This window comes from Typopeltis vanoorti, chromosome 19 (genome assembly GCF_054136105.1).
Source record: "Typopeltis vanoorti isolate ZY-2024b chromosome 19, IOZ_Tvanoo_1.0, whole genome shotgun sequence".
Taxonomy (NCBI): domain Eukaryota; kingdom Metazoa; phylum Arthropoda; class Arachnida; order Uropygi; family Thelyphonidae; genus Typopeltis; species Typopeltis vanoorti.
Window position 1 is genome coordinate 65,634,969 of NC_143567.1, and position 19,864 is coordinate 65,654,832.

The window sequence follows — 19,864 nt, forward strand, 5'->3', positions numbered from 1 at the left end:
AAATCAAGAAAAATTTTACTGGTTCTGGGCGAGTGCTAAGGAGATCAATATAAAAGTTAATCTTTTACAAGCAATACGGTTTATGGCTGATAGCTAACAAGGAAAAAGCAACAAGACCATTCAAAACAGTTTTTCTCACTGTTCTTTTAAGTGTTCAATCATGGATATGCCAAACATGGCTAACTGCAAAAATAATATCCCACTGAAAGTGAACCACATCAGAAACTATGAAGCATTTGCATCCAATTACAGTCTTCTTCAATGCTATAATGAAAAGAATGATTTTGAGGGCGAAATTGAACCAAAACCAAAACATTAGAAGAAAAAGAAAATGACGAGGATGACGCTCCCAAGCTTTAATAAGTGACTACACAGGATGCTAGAAAATTTATTACTAAATCACAACTATTTCATGCAGGAAGACTGATTTGTCTTTTAATTGCAGTGTCAATCAAAAACTGACACACTATGCATGATCAATATTAACAACTAAGAACTGCATGTGTTTAATATGTATATAAATTAAATTAATTTTATGGCAAATATTTTATTTTGATTAAAGTCAAGTGTTTATCTATGTCAGTAATTTTGATATGCAATAAACAAAACTTCTCTAAACTCGTATTTTGTCTTATGTACATACACCTTTTTAAACTCTCTGCATGAAACTTTGTTCAATTAGGGCAGCCACTTAATCGGACCAAACTATGCTATTACTGATGTGGCCCATTAACAGGAATCGAATGTAGATTATAAACATCGAAATGCCTAATATTTTCCCATTCAGACAAGGTTTCTATGTTCTTAACATTAAATTATGAGGAAAAAATTATATCAAACTTGACATAAAATATAGAGCATTATTTGGATTGATAAGGGAAGGAAAATATATAAAAAAACAGCCGACTTACATCCAGTGTAACAATTTTTTGAAAGTTATCTGCATCCCATTGCTTTATTTTTCGATCCTTTCCTCCACTGAAGAACATATGGGTATTTGGCAGAAACTTAACACACATGACACTAAAAAGATATAACAAGTGGTAAATTTCTTTCTTTTTTGATCTCTCTCTCTCTTGCTACCTTTGCCAAAACAGTTTGTTAAAAAAAGATAATTATTATGAATAATAAACGGTAATGAATAATGAAACAGTGGGTTGCTTAAGGATAACCAGATAACTTAGATTAATCTCCCTACCAGCTGAGGTGGATGAAATAGTGAGACCAAACTGCACTTCTTATCCATGTTATTCAACGGGTGTTACAGAATCGTATCCAGGTTTAGCTGGACGCCTATAGACGTCATGGCCGGTTGGAGTGTTAAACTTCACATAATCTATAAAGAATGTAGAGAAATGACCGAGTCTTTTGATTCAAAGTCCAATCCTCACTTTTTATATGGAATAAGACAGAAACCAGACAAAAGTTCAAGCCAGCAATGTATATGGGATAATATACAAACTGATAGGCTACCTTTCTCCTTGATTACTACAGTGTAATAGGTACTACGATCATTCATGTGTTATGCCATCATAAAAAGTACATTTCCCAAATATGTGAACTTTTCATGACTCTTCAAGATTTGTGCATTTTACATTTTCTCTATAATTTAGACCCATGCTCCCACTCTCCTTGCTATTAATATGCAGCCCACAGTTCTGAGTAACACAGTTCCATTTGTCCAGTTAATTCTGCAGTGCTTTTTCTGAATGTGCCCAGATCACCACTTCATCTGTAAACAGAGATGTTTCTCCTTTTTAGTCTTTAATCTATTACACTATTCATCACCATAATAATGTACAGCAATGGAGATGAGACACTTCCTCATTACACTCTGTTATTTGTGTAAACCATCAAATTATCATATTTAGTCTTCATACAACTAAAAGATTTAAATACTTATTCTTCATCATAACTATTTTTTCTATTTCCATATTTCCTTTTTTTTATGAATTTTCCCAGACTATTTCCTTCTGAACACAATCAAACAATTTTCCAAATTCAGAAAAGTCATAAATATTCTATTTCCAAACTTCCAGTGTCTCTCTATCATCCCTTACAACAAAAACCAAATCAATAGTTGATCTCCTTATTTCTTAAACCCAACGGATCTTCTCTTAGACTTTACTCTGTTTTATCCCTTATTCCTGTTGTAATTATCCTTTCATAAATGCTTGCAGGGTGACACAATAATGTTATTCCTCTACAGTTACTACACTCCCATCATGAGCCTTCTTTATACATTGGGATAATAATCTGCATTGTCCAATCACAGTCTCTAAAATGTCACATAAGCATTTCAATATTAAACTACTAGAAACTCTGATCATTTCAACAGAATCTATCTCAGGAATTTTCAATTCTTCATTTTCCTTACAGTTTCTTCAACCTCTGCCATACCTATTTCCCTATTATAGCTCTCATCTCTAAATTCACTTCACTATGTATTTCATCTTTGTATAACTGACCTATAATGTTGCATCATCCTAATCTCTCTTTCAGTAGTCACAAGCTTTCCAACTCCATTTATTAAAAATCTGGTTCTTCATTGCTTCTTCTATTTTTCATTAATCCACATAATATTTTCTTTTTCCATTAATATTCTCCTCCAACTTAAGTGTGAATTCATCCTACAGTCTTTTATCTTTTCCACTTTATTTTTATTTATATATTGTATTTATTTTATTTTTTTCCATAACTCTTACTTTCATTATAAACAATTCTATTATCATTTAATTTAGTCTCTGTGAGCTTCTGAAAAGCTTTATTTATTTATTTTGGCTTAAATGCTTCTTTAAGTATCTCATTCAACCAGCATGTTTCATTTCCTTTTCTGAATCCAGTTGTTCTTCAACACATACCTCTTCTATTGTTTCCAACCTACCATTACATCTCAACATTTCTCTCATTCTTCATTTACATTATCTGTAATTAACTCATGGGTCTTGGACCTGATCTGAAACTCAAATTCACATTTCATGTCTATTTTAACATTTGCAGCTTAGCTTTCTATCACTTTTTTCTTACCATATTTATAGTCTATACATATCTTAAATAGGGTGCTTAAGGGTCAAAGCTGTATAACTGAGAGGACACCTCCACATAGCCTTTAAAGGAATGTGGAGAACCAACCAGGGCTTCTGACCTAATGTCCAATCCTCACCTTCTCGTGGTGCACCCTGTTGGGTATATACCTGGATACAGAACGAATGAGGATGGGCTGGCAATATGGGATTTAGCCGACCAAATTGTATTCTTATTGGCTTAAACCAATATAGAAAATGATGGTACAACATGAAAAAATTTCATGCCGGCTAGGGCATCACCCCGTCAAACAAGGTCCCCATTGTTTTCACCAGGGAACCAGAGCGAACATCGAAAAGTCAGCTACTAGAACAAATCTGAAAGCACACATCAACTAAACATCACCAGAGTTAACGATCGGTACTATCAATATAAGAAGCCTGAATGGCAAATAAATGGAGCTAGCTGAAAATTTAGATAAGTACCAGATTGACATAATAGGTGACTGACACAAAAAAGAAAAAAACTGGTGAGATCTTTCTGAGCAATAAATACATAATGCTATATTCAGGCAATGAAAATCAAGGAAAAGAAGGAGTAGCAATAGTATTCAACACAAAATATGAGGCTAAACTTTTTGAATGGCAGGCAGTCTCAAGTAGAGTGATGTGGGCAAATATCAGAATGGGGAATTGGACAATGAGACTTATTTGTGCCTATGGTCCCACAGAAGGTTCTACTAAGGTAGAAGTGGAGGAATTTTTTGATGCTTTAGAAAAAGCAACTGACACAATGAAAAACGAAAAGTTGGTCTGTGTTGGGAATTTAATACCAGAGTAGGAAATGATTTGTCAGACATACAAAAATATTTTGGGAAAATTTGGAAAAAAGAGCAAGGATAATAAAAATGACAAATACTTGTTGGATTTCTGATCAGGACATGGACTGGTTATTACAAACACAATGTACCAACATAAAAATGTGCACAAATTCACATGGAGAGAAGAGGCAAGGAATAAGAAAAGTCTATTTTATTTCCCTTTTTATATATGGGTACTATGAGAGCTCTACTCCAATCATTGGGAATTCGTCCCTTTGTCCAGGCTTAATGAACTATGCAGTGCAGCCACTGTAAGACTTTTATACCACCATACTTCAGCATTTCTGGTCGAATATCATCTACTCCTGCTGCCTTTCCACATTTCAAGCCTCTGATGGCTTTTTCTATTTCAAGCATGAATATGTATTAATGACTGCATGCCTGGCCAGTGTTTTTTACCACTGTGCTGTTATCACTGCTTGTTTCATTTAGCAGTTTTTCAAAGTAATTACTCCATACTTCAAGGATATCTTTTTCTCCTGTTTTCATTTCACCTTTATCATCTCTAACTCCTTTTACAGCACTCTTTCCTCCATTCCTAAGCTTCTTCAACAACCTCCAGAATATTTTGCCACCTTCTTGATATTTATTTTCTATATTCTTGCCAATGTCCTCCCATTACTTTTGTATAGCTAGTTTTACACAGTGTTTAGCATTCTTGCATTTGTCTCTGTATTCTCTAAGAGCAAAAGCTGACTTAATTGCCACGGAACTTTTGATATGCTTTCTTCTTTTCCTTCACTGCCTCTTTAACTTCCTGTGTCTACCATGGAGTTCTAATTTTTCTTTCCTTGTGGACAACTTCACCAATGCCTCTCTAGCTGAATCAATCAGGGCTTTCTTCAAGGCTTGCCACTGAATCTCCAAGGTTTGATTCCTGTTCTCAAACTCTGTCATTTTTTTTCCAATAAAGTTTGTGTATTTTAGTCTACAGTTCACATCTGAGAGCTGCTCAACTTTTATTCGCTTTAAAACTTTCTTACATGTTATTCTTTTCAATATGAAATTCAATTTTATCCTACTCAAGACTAAATAGCGATCAATTTCAAATCCTCAGTATACTCTGGTGTCCTGCACCAGGGAGAAAACATTACTATCAACAATAACATAGTCAATGAGACTTTTTTCTTATTCTTTGCCTCTTCTCTCCATGTGAATTTGTTCACATTATTATGTTAGAACATGGTGTTAGTAATAACCAGTCCATGTCCTGAGCAGAAATCCAACAAATATTTGCCATAATTTCATATTGAAAAGAATAACATGTAAGAAAGTTTTAAAGCGAATAAAAGTTGAGCAGCTCTCAGATGTGAACCGTAGACTAAAAAACACAAAGATTATTGAAGAAAAAATGAAAGAGTTTGAGAACAGGAACCAAACCTTAGAGCTTCAGTGGCAATCCTTGAAGAAAAATCAGATTGATTCAGCTAGAGAGGCACGTGGTGAGGTTGTCTGTAAGATAGAAAAATCAGAAATCCATGATGGACACAGGAAGTTAAACAGGCAGTGAAGGAAAAGAAGAAAGAATATCAAAAGTTCCTAGCAAATAAGTCAGCTTTTGCTCTCAGAGAATACAGAGACAAATGTAAGTAAGCAAAACACTGTGTAAAACTAGCTAAACCAAAGTCATGGGAGGTCTTTGGCAAGAACACAGAAAATAAATATCAAGAAGGTGGTAAGATATTCTGGAGGTTGTTGAAGAAGCTTAGAAATGGAGGAAAGAGTGCTGTAAAAGGAGTTAGAGATGATAAAGGTGACATGAAAACAGGAGAAAAAGATATCCTTGTAGTATAGAGTAATTACTTCGAAAAATTGCTAAATGAAACAAGCAGTGAGAGTACCGTGGTAAAAAACACTCAACAGGCATACAGTCAGGAATACATATCCATGCTTGAAGTAGAAAAAGCCATCAAAGGCTTGAAATGTGGAAAGGCAGCAGGAGTAGATCATATTCGACCAGAAATGCTGGAGTATGGTGGTATAAGAGTCTTACAGTGGCTGCACTGCATAGTTCAGAAAGCCTGGACAGAGGAACGAATTCCCGATGATTGGAGTAGAGCTCTAATATTACCCATATATAAAAAGGGAAATAAAACTGAATGTGAGAATTACAGAGGTATTTCCCTACTGAGTGTTCCTGGCAAGATCTATGCAAGTATACTTGAGAAACGGTTGAGAAAAATTGTGGAAGTAAAGCTTGGTGAAGAACAAGCTGCATTCAGGCCAAATTGAGGCTGTCAGGATCAGCTCTTCACTTTACGACAAACAGTTGAGAATGAATCATAATATATCAGAATTGGAGATGCTAATGTCAGCTCTTTGCTTTATGTGGACGATGTTATACTTCTAAATAAATCTGCTACAAGTTTGCAAGATTCCCTGACTAAATTGAATAACTGTTGTAATAGATATGGTATGAGGGTCAGCATTAAAAAGACAAAGACAATGAAAATAGGTAGAATTGTTGAAAATATCAACTGTGTTGTGAATGGGGAACATGTGGAACAAGTAAAACATTTCAGCTACTTAGGCACGATTTTTACTGAAGATAAAAATTAAATATGGAAATAGACTGCAGAATCAACAAAGCTGGAATGGTAGGCAGTCATTTGAATAAATTCATATGGAATAAGAGAGAAACTCTTATTCCACATGAATTAGCTGTATACAAGACAGTGTTCAAACCAGTTTTAACTTATGGATCTGAGAGCTGGGTCAGAAGTAAAACACTTGACCAAAGACTAGAGACCGCAGATATGAGAGTCCTGAGAAAGATTATAGGCTTGAACAGATGGCATCAATGGCAGTATCGTATTAAAAATGAGGATATTAGGAAAGAACTTGACATTGTCAGCATCCAGGAATGCATTAGCAGAGCTAATCTCAGGTGGCATGGTCACTTAAACAGAATGGGTGAGGAAAGATTAGCAAAACAAGTGTTCTCTGCCAGGTTGGCAGGAAAACAACCCAGAGGAAGACCAAGATATAGGTGGATTGATACAGTACAAAGTGCCTTAGACAATAAAAATATAAGATCTAATAATGTTTGAGTCTTGACAAGTAACAAACTGATTTGGAGGAAAATTGTAGATAGGAAGTTAGTAATGATGTAAATTTTTCATGTAGTACTATCATATCCCATACACCCCTTGAGGGTACATGTCAGGAATTTGATGATGATGACATACCTTAAAGGCAGTTAATGTGTGTTTGCAATTTTGAGATCAATTCTGATAATAACTTTTGTCCTTCATCATTTCTTGGACCAAAATCAAATAGTGATAAAAATAGACAAAAAATTCCTTAGTTCAACCATGGTACTACTTCTCCTAATTGAGCATCCATCACATACAAAGTTGTTTTATTTTTAACCCAAAACCTTACGATATACCTTTCATTTTAATTTTGAATGCTGTTTCAGAGTATATACTGCTTGTGAGATTATTTGGCTATGTAAAATGAAACCTGATACAGTGGAAAGTTATTGAATAAATCTATACAAGACAAGAAAGAAATCAGCAAAATCATTGCACCAGCAGTATATACTCTGAGACAGCATTCAAAATTAAAATGTACTATATCATAAGGATCTAGGATTTGGGTTAGTAGTGAAGCAGATTTTTTTTTTAATGTGACACTCACCCACAATAAGTTGTTAATCTATAAGAATAGTGGGTGAGCTAGGAAATTTGTCTATTTTTATTAATATTTCATGTATATTTTTGTTTTTTTAATTTATTTTTTATATACTCCAAAAACCATGTCCTAGAAACCAAACATGGCACTTTTTCAGCCTCTAATAATTTATTAACAGGTTCATGCTGGTGTTAATGGCATCACCATTTCATCATGGTGATGAAATTATGAGGGTTTGTTGTTATGTACCATCCAGCCACTTTCGACTCCTGGTGATCTTGTGAACAAAGACTCTCTTCATCCCACTTGTCCTTTCTTTCAGCAATTGTAAGTTCAAGTTGGTAAGTTCTTTTATGTTGTCCATCCAACTCTTTTGTAATCTTCCTCTTCTTCCTCAACATAACTGCCTTTTCCCCAGCAAATCATACAGTGTACTTTGGACATATTCACACTGCATAATATTCCAAAGTACATCAACTTCTGTTTAAGATTCTATGTTTATACTCTCTAAAACCTTCCCATTGGTCATTCTGCAAATGAATATTCAAATATTCATTTGAATTCATTAATTCAAATGAATCAATTTGCTTTCTGTTTTTCTTCTTAATAATCTAGCTTTCACATCTGTACATCACTATTGGAAATACCATTGCTCTGACAATCCTAACTTTCATGACCTTACTCACACCTCTATCTTTCATAATTTTTGTCAGGTTTAACATAGCTTTTTTTCCCAAGACTATCCTTTTTTTAATTTCTTTTTGACATTTATCATCACTTCTGATTCTGAATCCCAGCAAATTATAACTTTCAATGATTTCTATTTTATCTCCCTCAATTATAAATTCATTTTAAATTGCCAGAAGCCACCACTTTTGTTTTGCTGATGTTTAAATTAAGAGTTTCCCTCTTAACCAATAAAATCGTCCTCTCCAGATCTTCCTTCATTTCTGTTATGAGTGTTATATCATCTGAATATCTTAAATTATTCATTTTTCTGTCACCAATCTTAATTAAGCTAGATCTTTGTTAAAGTTAGCCATTCTCCCTGAGGGTATACCATGAAAATGAAGATGAGTAAACAAAGAAAACGTAATGATGATATACACATTATTTTTAAGAATTATAATGAACAGGGAGTGAAAGGAAAAGGAGCAGTGAATATTCTATATTATATATACTAACATCAAGCACTCTGATCTAATTTATAAGACATCCTACCTATCATCATGAGCAAATATGGATTTACGACATTCTCCAAAATCAAAAGTCCATATTTTGATATCTCTGTCAGCAGATCCTGTAATAAGAAGTGTACTGTCTGATGATATATCCATGCACAGCACTGGAAATTTATGTCCATACAGTGTAACACAATGCTATAAGAAATAAATACATAAATAAATAATAATAAAAAAAAAAACATACTCATTTTTTATATGCTATGAGTGTTATAAATTATATATTTAATTTAATCCTTTATCCAAGTGCAAGCAAACAAAGTTTGCACCTAAAGTATCTTCAGGACTAGGGCAACTCGTGGCAAAGGTGGACAAACTTCACATCACTTGCCTTAGTATCCCATAATGCAAAGCACATCTCCTTGTGGACATGTATAGTGCTATGCATTATGGAAAGGGTCACTACCCAGACCGGTTGCAACCTTTATTGAGGTCTCTTCAATGGGAGCCAGACCCAGAGGTGATATCAAGGTTGAAGCAATGCAGAAGTCATATTTACCTATACGAGTAGCCAAAAGGTGTCACATCTTATTATTAAATTACTCAGGATTAGAGAAAGATGTTGGAAGTTTTTTTTTCTTTTCTACTTGATTATTAGACTATAAATTATATATTTAGTTTAATCCTTTATCGAAGTGTAAGCAAACAAAGTTTGCGCATGAAGTATCTTCAGACTGGGGAAACTCGTGGCAAAGGTGCCCCTGTCCTGAAGATACTTCAGGCACAAACTTTGTTTGCTTATACTTGGATAAAGGATTAAACTAAATATATAATATATAGTCTAACCAAGTGAAAAAAAAAAAAAAAAAAAAAAACTTCCAATATGAGAGTTATAGTGTAAAAAGAACTATAATACAAATGATGTTTTAAATACTTCATAAATTCTACACACATTTTATCTTTTACCAAGTGTTACACAAAATTTCTTATAGATAGCATGTTATTTATATCAAAGCAGTCCTCTCAAGCACTGTAACTTTAAATTTTAGAAAGGAGGTTAAGGCAGTAAAATTATCTTATCTTTGCAGTGGAGATTTTGGTTAAGAACTGTTAAAGGACATTATGAGAAAACGAAGCATTTTAAAAAAGATTATTTTTAGGAGAATTTTGGCAAAAACTTAACAGAACTGAAAGGGAATGGGATGTTTGTGATTAGAAAGAATGATTCTTTCATATGCCTTAGCATTATCACTATCAATATTAAACATATTATTAAAGTAACTTATGATGTACAACAGATAAGTATAACTAGGCAACTCTAGCCTTAGTGATGTAGGAGAGGTGAACAGTTTCTGTTAATATATACAGTCACTATGGTTTAAATTAGGAGTGTTCATTACAGTTTCTACAGATTATTTTATAAAAGCTTCTGGGACTCGAAATCAGATTTGTGAAGCATACTTTATGCTCAATAAGGATAGCATGTTCTGCAAGAATAGACTACTCATTCTGCTCTACCTATTTATCCAAAATATCAAATATCACAACTAACATTTCAGGGCAAGACAATGGCCAATACAATCCCAGTATAAGTAAACTTAATGTTTTTAAGGAAGATATGAAAGTAGCATATTTGTGTTATAACATCACGTAGCTCTTACTGTTTCAAATCGATCCATTGTTTGTGTTCTACCTTGTAATTAACTATCATTGCCACTGATGATGGCACATAATATTCCAAAACCTAAGAAGAAGAATAGCACTAGCTAATAAAGTGATGACTGATTTAACCAAGATCTGGAAAGACAAGCACATCTCCAAAAAGACCAAATTTAAGCTTGTAGAAACTTTAGTTTTTTCGATCTTTCTCTATGCTTCTGAGTCCTGGACTATGACAAAAGATGACAGAAGAAGAATTGAGGCGTTCAAGTTCTGGTGCTGGAGAAGATTGTTAAGAGTGTCTCTTGGACAGAAAAGCGAACAAATAAAAGTATCCTAGAAGAACTGAATACCCACACAAGACTGATAAACATAATTGAAAAGAGAATACTCCAATATTTTGGACACATGTGTAGAAGGGAAGACAACTGCCTGGAAAAGAAATCATCCAGGATAAATCGTGTGGGAAAAGAAAAAGAGGACCCCCCCAACAGGTGGATTGACCAAATATCAAGAATCACTGGACTTAAACTAGAACAAGCAATAAGAGAAGCACAGGAGAGAAAGAAATGGCGAAGCATCATCAGGAAGGTCACGAGTCCTCAGACATGAGGAGATCCAAGAGAGAGAGAAGGATGAATACTATTTCTGAAGATTAGAACCACAAATTCAGACAAATCAGCTTGTGGCAATTTGCATAACTGATGATTTCTAGTAGAAAGTGGGTACACATTCAAATTTTTTTGAATCATGTGCTAAGAGGCACATGGTAGCACCAAACAGGATAAAAGGCAAAAGGCTGAGCTTAGCGAATTGTGTTTGAAGGAAGCTTTTTTCATGAAAGAATAAAGTTTCAATCTTGGATGTCATGTAACGTCTCAAAGACATCTAGATGATTTCACATGGGGAAGAATTACTGGAAAGCTTAACCTTAACCATAACCTTAACTAAAGAAGCCTGCAGAATTATTGATATTGCCAGAGAGTTTGGAATCTCAGATAGCACTGTATCCAGGCTCTGGGCAGTGTTTCAAACCAATGGAATGTATTCCCGACATTTGCTAAGAGGTTGACCTCACTTTAACAAGGAGCATGAAGACAGATTTTTGATTATAACAGCAAAATGTAATCTACACACCACAGCAGGTTTGCTCCATTCAAGCACAGGAACATGAATAGTTTGACAAACTGCAGCAAGAAATCTGTGACAAGTAGTTTATATGCCTGAAGACATGTTGTCTGCATCTCTTTAACCACAGCTCATTGTAGAGCACGGTTTCAATGATGGTGATGGTGGTGGTGTATCCATAAAAAATGGACAAGACACCTGACTCTTTAAAGATGAGAGTCATTTTAGTCTTTCCTCCAATTCTAGATGACACTTGATCTGGCATGAAAGTGGTGCTGCTTACCATTGCAAGAATGCTCTTGAAAGGTATAGATACAATGGTGCTGGGATCATGGTGTGGGGAGGCATTATGCTTTAATGGACACACCGAGCTACAAGTGCTGGAAAAAGGGACTATGATGGTGAATGATATTGCAACAAAGTTCTTCAACGTCATATTAGATTATTCTATGACACTATAAGTGAAGAATTCATTTTATGGATGATAATGCCACGCCACATCATATACAAGTAGTGGAGATACTTCTGGAGACCAACGATGTTGATCGAATCGAGTGGCCAGAACACAATTGGGACACAAAAGGGAGATGCATTGATGCTTGTAATTCCACCTCCAGAAAACAAACAAGGCCTTATCCTTGCTTGAAGGAGGACTGGGCTAGTTTGCCTCAAGAATTCCTTAATCACTTAGTGCTAAGCATGGTACAATGTGAGACCTGCATCACAGTTGAGGGTGGACATATTCCTTACTAAAATGCCTCTGAAGTGATTTAACCATGACTAAATCAACAGAATACTACAAAAATACAACCTTAAAGCCTCCTTAGTTTTCTGTAAGAAAACTAAGAAGGAGTGCTTAGTTTTCTGTAAGCACTGTACATTAATTCATTAACTACATACTTTGGAAATTTGTAACTTTTTCCAAAAACACATTGTAATTTGAAGATTTGCTCCAATGAACAAGCACTTAAAGATGAATTAAAAGTTATCAGCAATACCTTCCTAAAAATGGTCACAGTTTTATTATAGTCTTGTTTATTTTTGTTTTTAAGTGAGGTCTTGTACAGATTTTGTTGATAGTATTTTGGCTGTAACCATTTTTTAGGAAGGTACTGTTGATAACTTTTAATTCATCTTTGAGTGCTTGTTCATTGGAGCAAATCTTCAAAGCCCTGTTTTTAAGTGTATTAATGATCCCTAGTTTTTGTGTTTGGTGGTGGTGGCAGGAGTTTTTGTGTATATATTGGCTTATGTCGGTTTCTGTTAAACAGTGAAAGAAAGACTGCCAGAAAGAAGAAGTGTGGCAAGTGTATCTAAAAACAGAAATGTGTTCTGCTTTTCAATCTCGATTGTGAATTGTATGCATTTCTGTTGTTTGTTTAGGTGGCTGAGGAAAGTGTCTGGTGGCCATGGGGCCAGATAGTGAAAACATCGTCAATGTATCTAAGCCAGAATTCCTCTCCTTTAAAACCCAAAGTTTGGCTTAGATATGTTGATGATGTTTTTGCTATCTGGATCCATAGCCGCCAGACACTAGACACTTTCCACAGCCACCTAAACAAACGAAAGACTGCCTTCTGGCAGTCTTTCCTTCACTGTTCAAATTAAACTGCAATGCATAATAAACAGAATACTACAAAAATACAACCTTAAAGCCACCTTTAAACCTCCTGCAAAATTAAAGAACTTAAGAACTTACTCAACACATCCAAGGATCCACTCCCACCACTGGCCCACCCTGGGGTATACATCTAAGAGATGTATGCTTTACGGAGAGCAGTTGGAGTCTGGTTAGATGATGATAGCAGAGTGAATGTGTGCAGAAAATGTAAGGAAAATGGGGAATTAAAGTATGTTTCAGGTCGTGAGTGTGATATTTTTGTTGAATGTCAGAATGTAGAAAATAGCGATATGATAAGAAATTGCGAGGTTGTACCAGAGAGCTGTGAGGGCGGCGGTGAAAGTGAGAATGAAGGTAATAATACAGAGCAAATGAATGGCTTAACAGATAATAAAAAAGATGAGATAAATGCAATGAGTAAGATCGCGCGGTTGAGCGGAGTGATACATAGAACAAAGCAACAGCTGGAACGTATGCACAAATGTCTACCGAGTGTACCAGCCAATAAAAAAAAGTGATAAGAAAAATAAGAGTATGATTGTGAATGGAAATAAAATGAAGCAGCGAGTGCTGTATGGAGATACGTTAGTACGAGGTGTGATAGTTGAGAGTTTGACAAAATTGTACAAACATGGTGCGATCATTAAGGATGTGAGTCTATTAGGGAGCAAAAGCAAAGGGTGAAAGAAATGATAGTGATGGTAGGTACGAATGATTTGAAAGGAGATAACATGGATATGATAGAGGACCTGAAGGAATTATTTGAAGAAGCAAAAGAGAAGACTGAGAGAGTTAGGATGGTTAGTCTGTTGCCACGGTATGACAGTGAAGAGTTTAGGAGGAGGGCCATAATTGCTAATGACTTTATGCGCAGATTATGCAGGATGAGTGGTGTGGAATTTGTTGACATGTGGAGCGAGTTCGATGGGCAAAAGGATCTATATAAGATGAATGGTTTGCATTTGAATGGATTCGGTGTAAGGAGACTTGAAAAAGTGTTGTTGAATGAAGTGGATGTGCAGAATCAGAAAAACTAGATTTATTAAGGGTGGGGGGGGAGTAGATATACAGACTTTATGGAGGCAATTGAGTGTACGAATGAGTATAATATGCCCGAGCGAATAAGAAGGACAACAAATCAGAATGGGACAGTTAGTATAAGGCATCAAGTTAGGGATGTGACTAATGGGCTTCTGCAATTCATGTATATTAATGCTAGGAGTATTAGGAACAAGGAAGAATTTTTGGCCTTGGTTGGCACTTCCAGACCACAGGTTATTGGCATTAGTGAAACATGGCTGACTGAAGGCGATATAGCTAGTGGGATTGAATGTGAGGGGTATAGTGTGTTCAGGAGTGACAGGGAGAATAAAATGGGGGGAGGGGTGTTATTGATGATAGCTGATGAGCTGCACCCAAGGAGAATAGAAATTGAACAGCAGGATATAGAGAAAAGAGCACATTTGAGGCTATTTGGTGTGAGATTGAGGCTAGCAGAACAAAATATACAATTGGGTGCTGCTGTAGACCAGGTGATGGAATAGATGGTGGAGATAGTATGCATAAGCAAATAGAAGAAATGAGTGGAAGGAGGAGAGGACACATGGGAGGAAGGAATTGGATTTTATGCGGTTATTAAGGGATAACTATCTGCGACAGCATGTAATGGAAAATACTTGGACCCCTAGTATTTTCCATTACTACTAGGTGCTTGACCTAGTAATTACATCTGAGGATTTGACTGTAACGAATATGACCAGATTACCACCCATTGGTGAGAGTGATCATAGGATCTTGACTTGGGAGGTGGCTAATAGTGTGGAATTTACAATTAAGACAGGGTACATGTGGAATTATTGGGCTGGTAAGTATGACAAGCTTAGGAGTTTGATTGGTTCAGTGCCATGGCATGTAAAACTGCAAGGGCTGGATGTTGATAGTGCATGGGAGGCGGTTAAGAAGTGTTTGCAGGAGGCAATGGCTGATAGAGCAATAGTTGGGTAGAGCAATAGTGAATGCTCAGGATGTCAAAATTTTGCAGGATGATTTGGATAGTTTGGAGGACTGGGCTAAGGAGAATGGATGTCAATTTAATGTGGAAAAATGTAAGGTTTTGCATTTTGGGGTGAAAAGATTAGCAGTAGTATATCACATTGGTGGAACTGTACTTCAGGAGATTGACTAGGCCAGGGATTTGGGAGTGTTGGTGGATAGGGAGTTGAAGTTTAGGGGACACATCGCAAAAGTGGCAAAATCAGCTCATCAAATCACTTGGTTGCTGAAAAACACTTTAACGGGCAGAGACAAACAGGTTATTGTTCCTCTGTATCGAGGCCTGATAAGATCCCATCTAGACTACTGTGCCCAGATATGGGCGCCAGGGTTTCTTCTTGATGGGGAGGAGGTGGAGAGGATCCAGAGACGAGTGACCAAGATAATAGCAGGACTATGGAATGAACATTATGAGAACAGGTTGAAGATTTGTGGGCTGCAGAAATTGGTTGATAGGTGGAAAAGGGGTGATATGATTGAGACATTCAAATTACTGAAGGGTTTCTATAAGATTAATTCAGAAGTACTTTTGAGAATAGGACCGGTAGAGGGAGGACTAGGGGCCATCCATGGAAGCTTGGTAAGAGTGTGGTTAGCAAGGGAGTTAAAGCTAGGTTTTTTACTCGGAAAGTGGTAAATGAGTGGAATAAGCTGCCAGAGTCAGTCGTAGGTGTCATGACTGTAAATGAGTTCAAGGTGAAGTATAATAGATACTGTGTGAATGTTGAATAGTTGTTCTTGACATGATGTTGGATCTCCCTCGATGAGTCTAAGGACTCCTTGGAGCTGCCCATAATAATAATAATACCGTATTCATTGCACATGTGTAGGGGAAGCAGGTCACACAATTCCTATGAGAAAAAAGGAACATAAACGATACATTAAATATAATAACTATGGTCAAGCTTGTCTTTCTGATCGTGCTCTGAACGCTTTACATAGAAGTGACTGGAAAAGCACCTGTTGTTTACATCACATCAAAAATGGTATGAACGTAAATTTAAGGGGGCCTGTGTGATTCTTATCAATCACTCTAATCTTAACAATAATGATGGTCTAAAAATCCCAAACATATGGAAGGCACATATCCTACCCACTTAACCTTCTCCCTAAGAGATAATTTTAAATAGAACCATAGGTAATCCAGGATTCTAAATCTAATATAACAATTGTCATGTTAAATTAGAACATCATTTTCACTGTAACAAAACCAATTTATATGAAAGAATGTTTCCCTGATGTTGTCTTAAATAGAATACAGCTTTGGTGTAGTTAATTTATTTTATTTCATTTATTTATTGTAATTTTATTTTATTTTCACTAGAGGTCAGGCCAGTAGATCAAATCATTGTCTCTTCAGTATACTATGTGAAATGTAATTTAGCTTGTCTCTGTATACATATGTGATGACCTTAAATATGAAGGTCGAAACGTCGGGAAATTAAAATAATTATTTATAACACGGTTGTAGAGTCCATATTTTGTGTAAAATGAATTATTCAATGATTGTATGAATAAATGACCATAACTGATTCCTTCAGACTCAGTTATAAATATTTTCTTCTACATAAGACATGGTTGAAGTGTTCCAATCAACTGCATAGTCAATATTATAAGTACAGCCGAACAGATCCAAATCCATCGTACTTTAATGCTCAACATCTGCAATACATTCCTTCTTTCTTACCTGAAATCCACAGCTTCTCTGTCTCATGTAGGCTAAACCACAAGTGCACAGAATTCTATATACTTTTGGTATTTGTAAAAGGTGTACTACCTTTAGGAGACTGCAAATAATTTGAATGGCTATATAATTACCATTACAGGAAAGTGATGACATTCAGGATACCACACATTAAGTTACTGCTGAGTTATCTGAACAATATGTGACTTACAACTCATGAAATGATGTACACATATAATGTTAGTACTATGGGTGGGCTAAGGATTTTTTTTTCTTTCTATTTTTATTCACTTCATATCATTGTTATAATTTTTAATTTTTTTTTTCCCTAATTCAAAAACTCTCTGTAGAGAACAAACATAGAAAAAGTTTAAGTCACTTAAGCCCTGCCATAAGAGAGACAGTGCTCTTAAGCTGAGAATAAAATTCTTCATCTCCCACCTAAAGACAATCACAAACTTCCATTGCTAATGGCAGAATTTAAACCTGTAGCCTGTTGGGTAGAGAGTGAATATGCTATCCACTCAGCAGACATATCTGGAAAATTAACACCATCTAAAAATGATGTAATCAAGTATTCAGGTTTAGGTGTTGGTTTATGCTAATAATTATGTTTAATGAAATGAATATAGTACAGAGAAATAACTAAATTCCAGTTTAATAGATTCTATATTTCATCTTTCACAGAGACATTATCCGGGATACATCTTAAAATTATAAAAGCTCACTAAACAATCACAGAAAAAGTTAGACCAAACACCTCAAGTCCTATAAGGGCTCTCTATGGGTGCTGTGAACTCTGCCATAGGCGGAGCATATGCTCATCTCTATGCCAGTCCTAAGCCCGATTAAAAGAGGAAGGTTGAGCGATGGGCTAATCACCCATCCTCATAAAAAAACCCATGATCACAGAAACCATGAGTGAAGCAAGAAATCCCTTGGGACAGAGTGCCGTGAGCCTGTGGTCTCCCAACAGACGAATATTTACAGGACTTTAGAGGGGAGCCAACATCTATGATGCAGGTGGGGCAAAGCCCCATGGAGCCTCACTTGTGGATGAAGTCAATCACTCATCCTAAAATTAAACTTGAACATGGAACATTCACACAATGTACAAAATTGGAAAAACAGATAGTCAACGAGATGAGTAAATACGGTCTTGATATCGTAGGAACTGCTGAAACAAGACAGACAGGTTTTGGTGAGATAAGAACAACTGACAAATATTGCATATTGTAGTCGGGAGATGATGAAAGACATGAGAAAGGCGTTGCAGTGATTGTAAGTGAGAAAGCAAAGAAAAGTCTGATGGAATGGAATCAATAACTAACCGAATAATTAAAGCTACATTTTTCTCCAGGTTCATGAAATTGACCATCGTACAAGTATATGCACCCACAAATGATGCCAAAGAAATGGAGAAAGCACAATTCTATGAACAACTCCAAAAAGTGATTGATAAAGTCCCTAAACACAACGTCTTAATTTTGATGGGAGACATGAATGCTAAAGTAGGGAAAAGAAAGATTGAGGATGAACGTGCTATAGGAAACGAAGCGAGTGGTGAGCAAAATGAAAATAGAGAACTTTTTACATCCTTCTGTGAATTAAATAACCTCATTATAGGAGGTAGTATCTTTAAACATAAGGAAATTCACACTCTAACATGGATCTCCCCCGATGGAAAAACAAAAAACCAGATCGATCACATTGCTATATGTAATACTTTCAAGAGAACATTACAAGTTCTCATCTTCCTTTTCCCTCTTTTACCTTGGACGATCTTTCGGCGACTCGTAGGGAGTGGTCCAGGGGATTGTCTTAATTTTTAGAGAGGGCTTTACTTACATATCAGTCCCACTGTAGCCCATGCATGTCATATGAGGCAACTAAAATGGGTACCTAGGAAAGGTAATGGATGGCAATGCTGCAGCCAATGAAGTTTAACTGAGGCTCAGCTATTGCTGTTACCCTCCTGCCATGTTCCGAGCCTTCAGCTCTAGCTTCAGACCATTTTCTGCTAACCGCAATAGTTAAATTAAAGCTAGCAAGAAATTCAAAACTAAAAAAGAATAAGAAAATTAAATATAACATTGATAAACTGAAGGAAAATAAAATAAAAGAGAATTTTACCAATGAACTGAAGAATAGATTCTCAGTTTTGGAAGAATCAAATGAAAATTATGAGGAAAATAAGATTGAAGCCAACTGGAAAAAGTGTAAAGAAGCCTTCAATAAAACTGAAGAAGATATTTTAGGAGTGATGACAAGTGGGAAGTCACACACAGAATGGATTACAGGAAAGACATTAAAACTTGAAGAAAGGAAGAAGATAAAAGAGAAAATAAACAACTGCAAATCAGAAAAATTATGTGAAGAATATCAGAAGCAATACCAAGAAGTACATAAAATGGTAAAGAGCTCCACCAGAAGTGACAAGAGAAACTACTATCAGCTGTTGGCTGAGGATGCTCAGAGAGTGAATGATACTGGAAATCTTGGAGAAGTTTATAAAATTATAAGACAACTTGGGGGAACCTGTGGGTTAAAGGAATGTGGGGGTTAAAGATAAAAATGATCAACTACTAACTCAAGAGGGAAAAAGTCCAACATAAATGGAAAGAGTACTTTGAAGAATTATTAAATGTTAAACACGATTCTATAAATCCAAATATCGAATCCCCTTTTGAAGAGATGCTAAATCAATTCGAATTTCATGTAAACATGGGAGAGATCACAGTGCAAGAATTCATGGAAGCAATCAAAATCCAAAAGAATAGAAAAGCAAGTGGAAATGATAACATTAGTGCTGAACTGCTCAAAGCTGACCTAAAAACATCAGCAACTATACTGTATAAACTGTTTAATATCATATGGGCATCTGAGAAGGTTCCGAGTACCTGGAAAGAATCACAAAAAGTCAAAATTCAAAAAAAAAAAGGTGATCTTACAGAATGCATCAATTGGAGAGAAATAAGCCTATTGTCAGTACCATCAAA

General features: G+C 35.7%; 1 protein-coding gene across 2 annotated transcripts in view; it reads right to left on the reverse strand.

Annotated features, from left to right (window-relative positions):
• The window catches only part of LOC150096200 (WD repeat-containing protein 3-like), a 301,884-nt gene that overhangs the window by 102,754 nt on the left and 179,266 nt on the right, over positions 1–19,864 (reverse strand). For both annotated transcript variants that reach the window (XM_090408833.1, XM_090408834.1), the window contains exons 17-18: positions 8,762–8,919; positions 912–1,023 (exon numbers count right to left, since the gene is read on the reverse strand). In XM_090408833.1, coding sequence (XP_090264959.1) covers positions 912–1,023; positions 8,762–8,919 — 270 coding nt within the window. The remainder of the gene's footprint in view (positions 1–911; positions 1,024–8,761; positions 8,920–19,864) is intronic.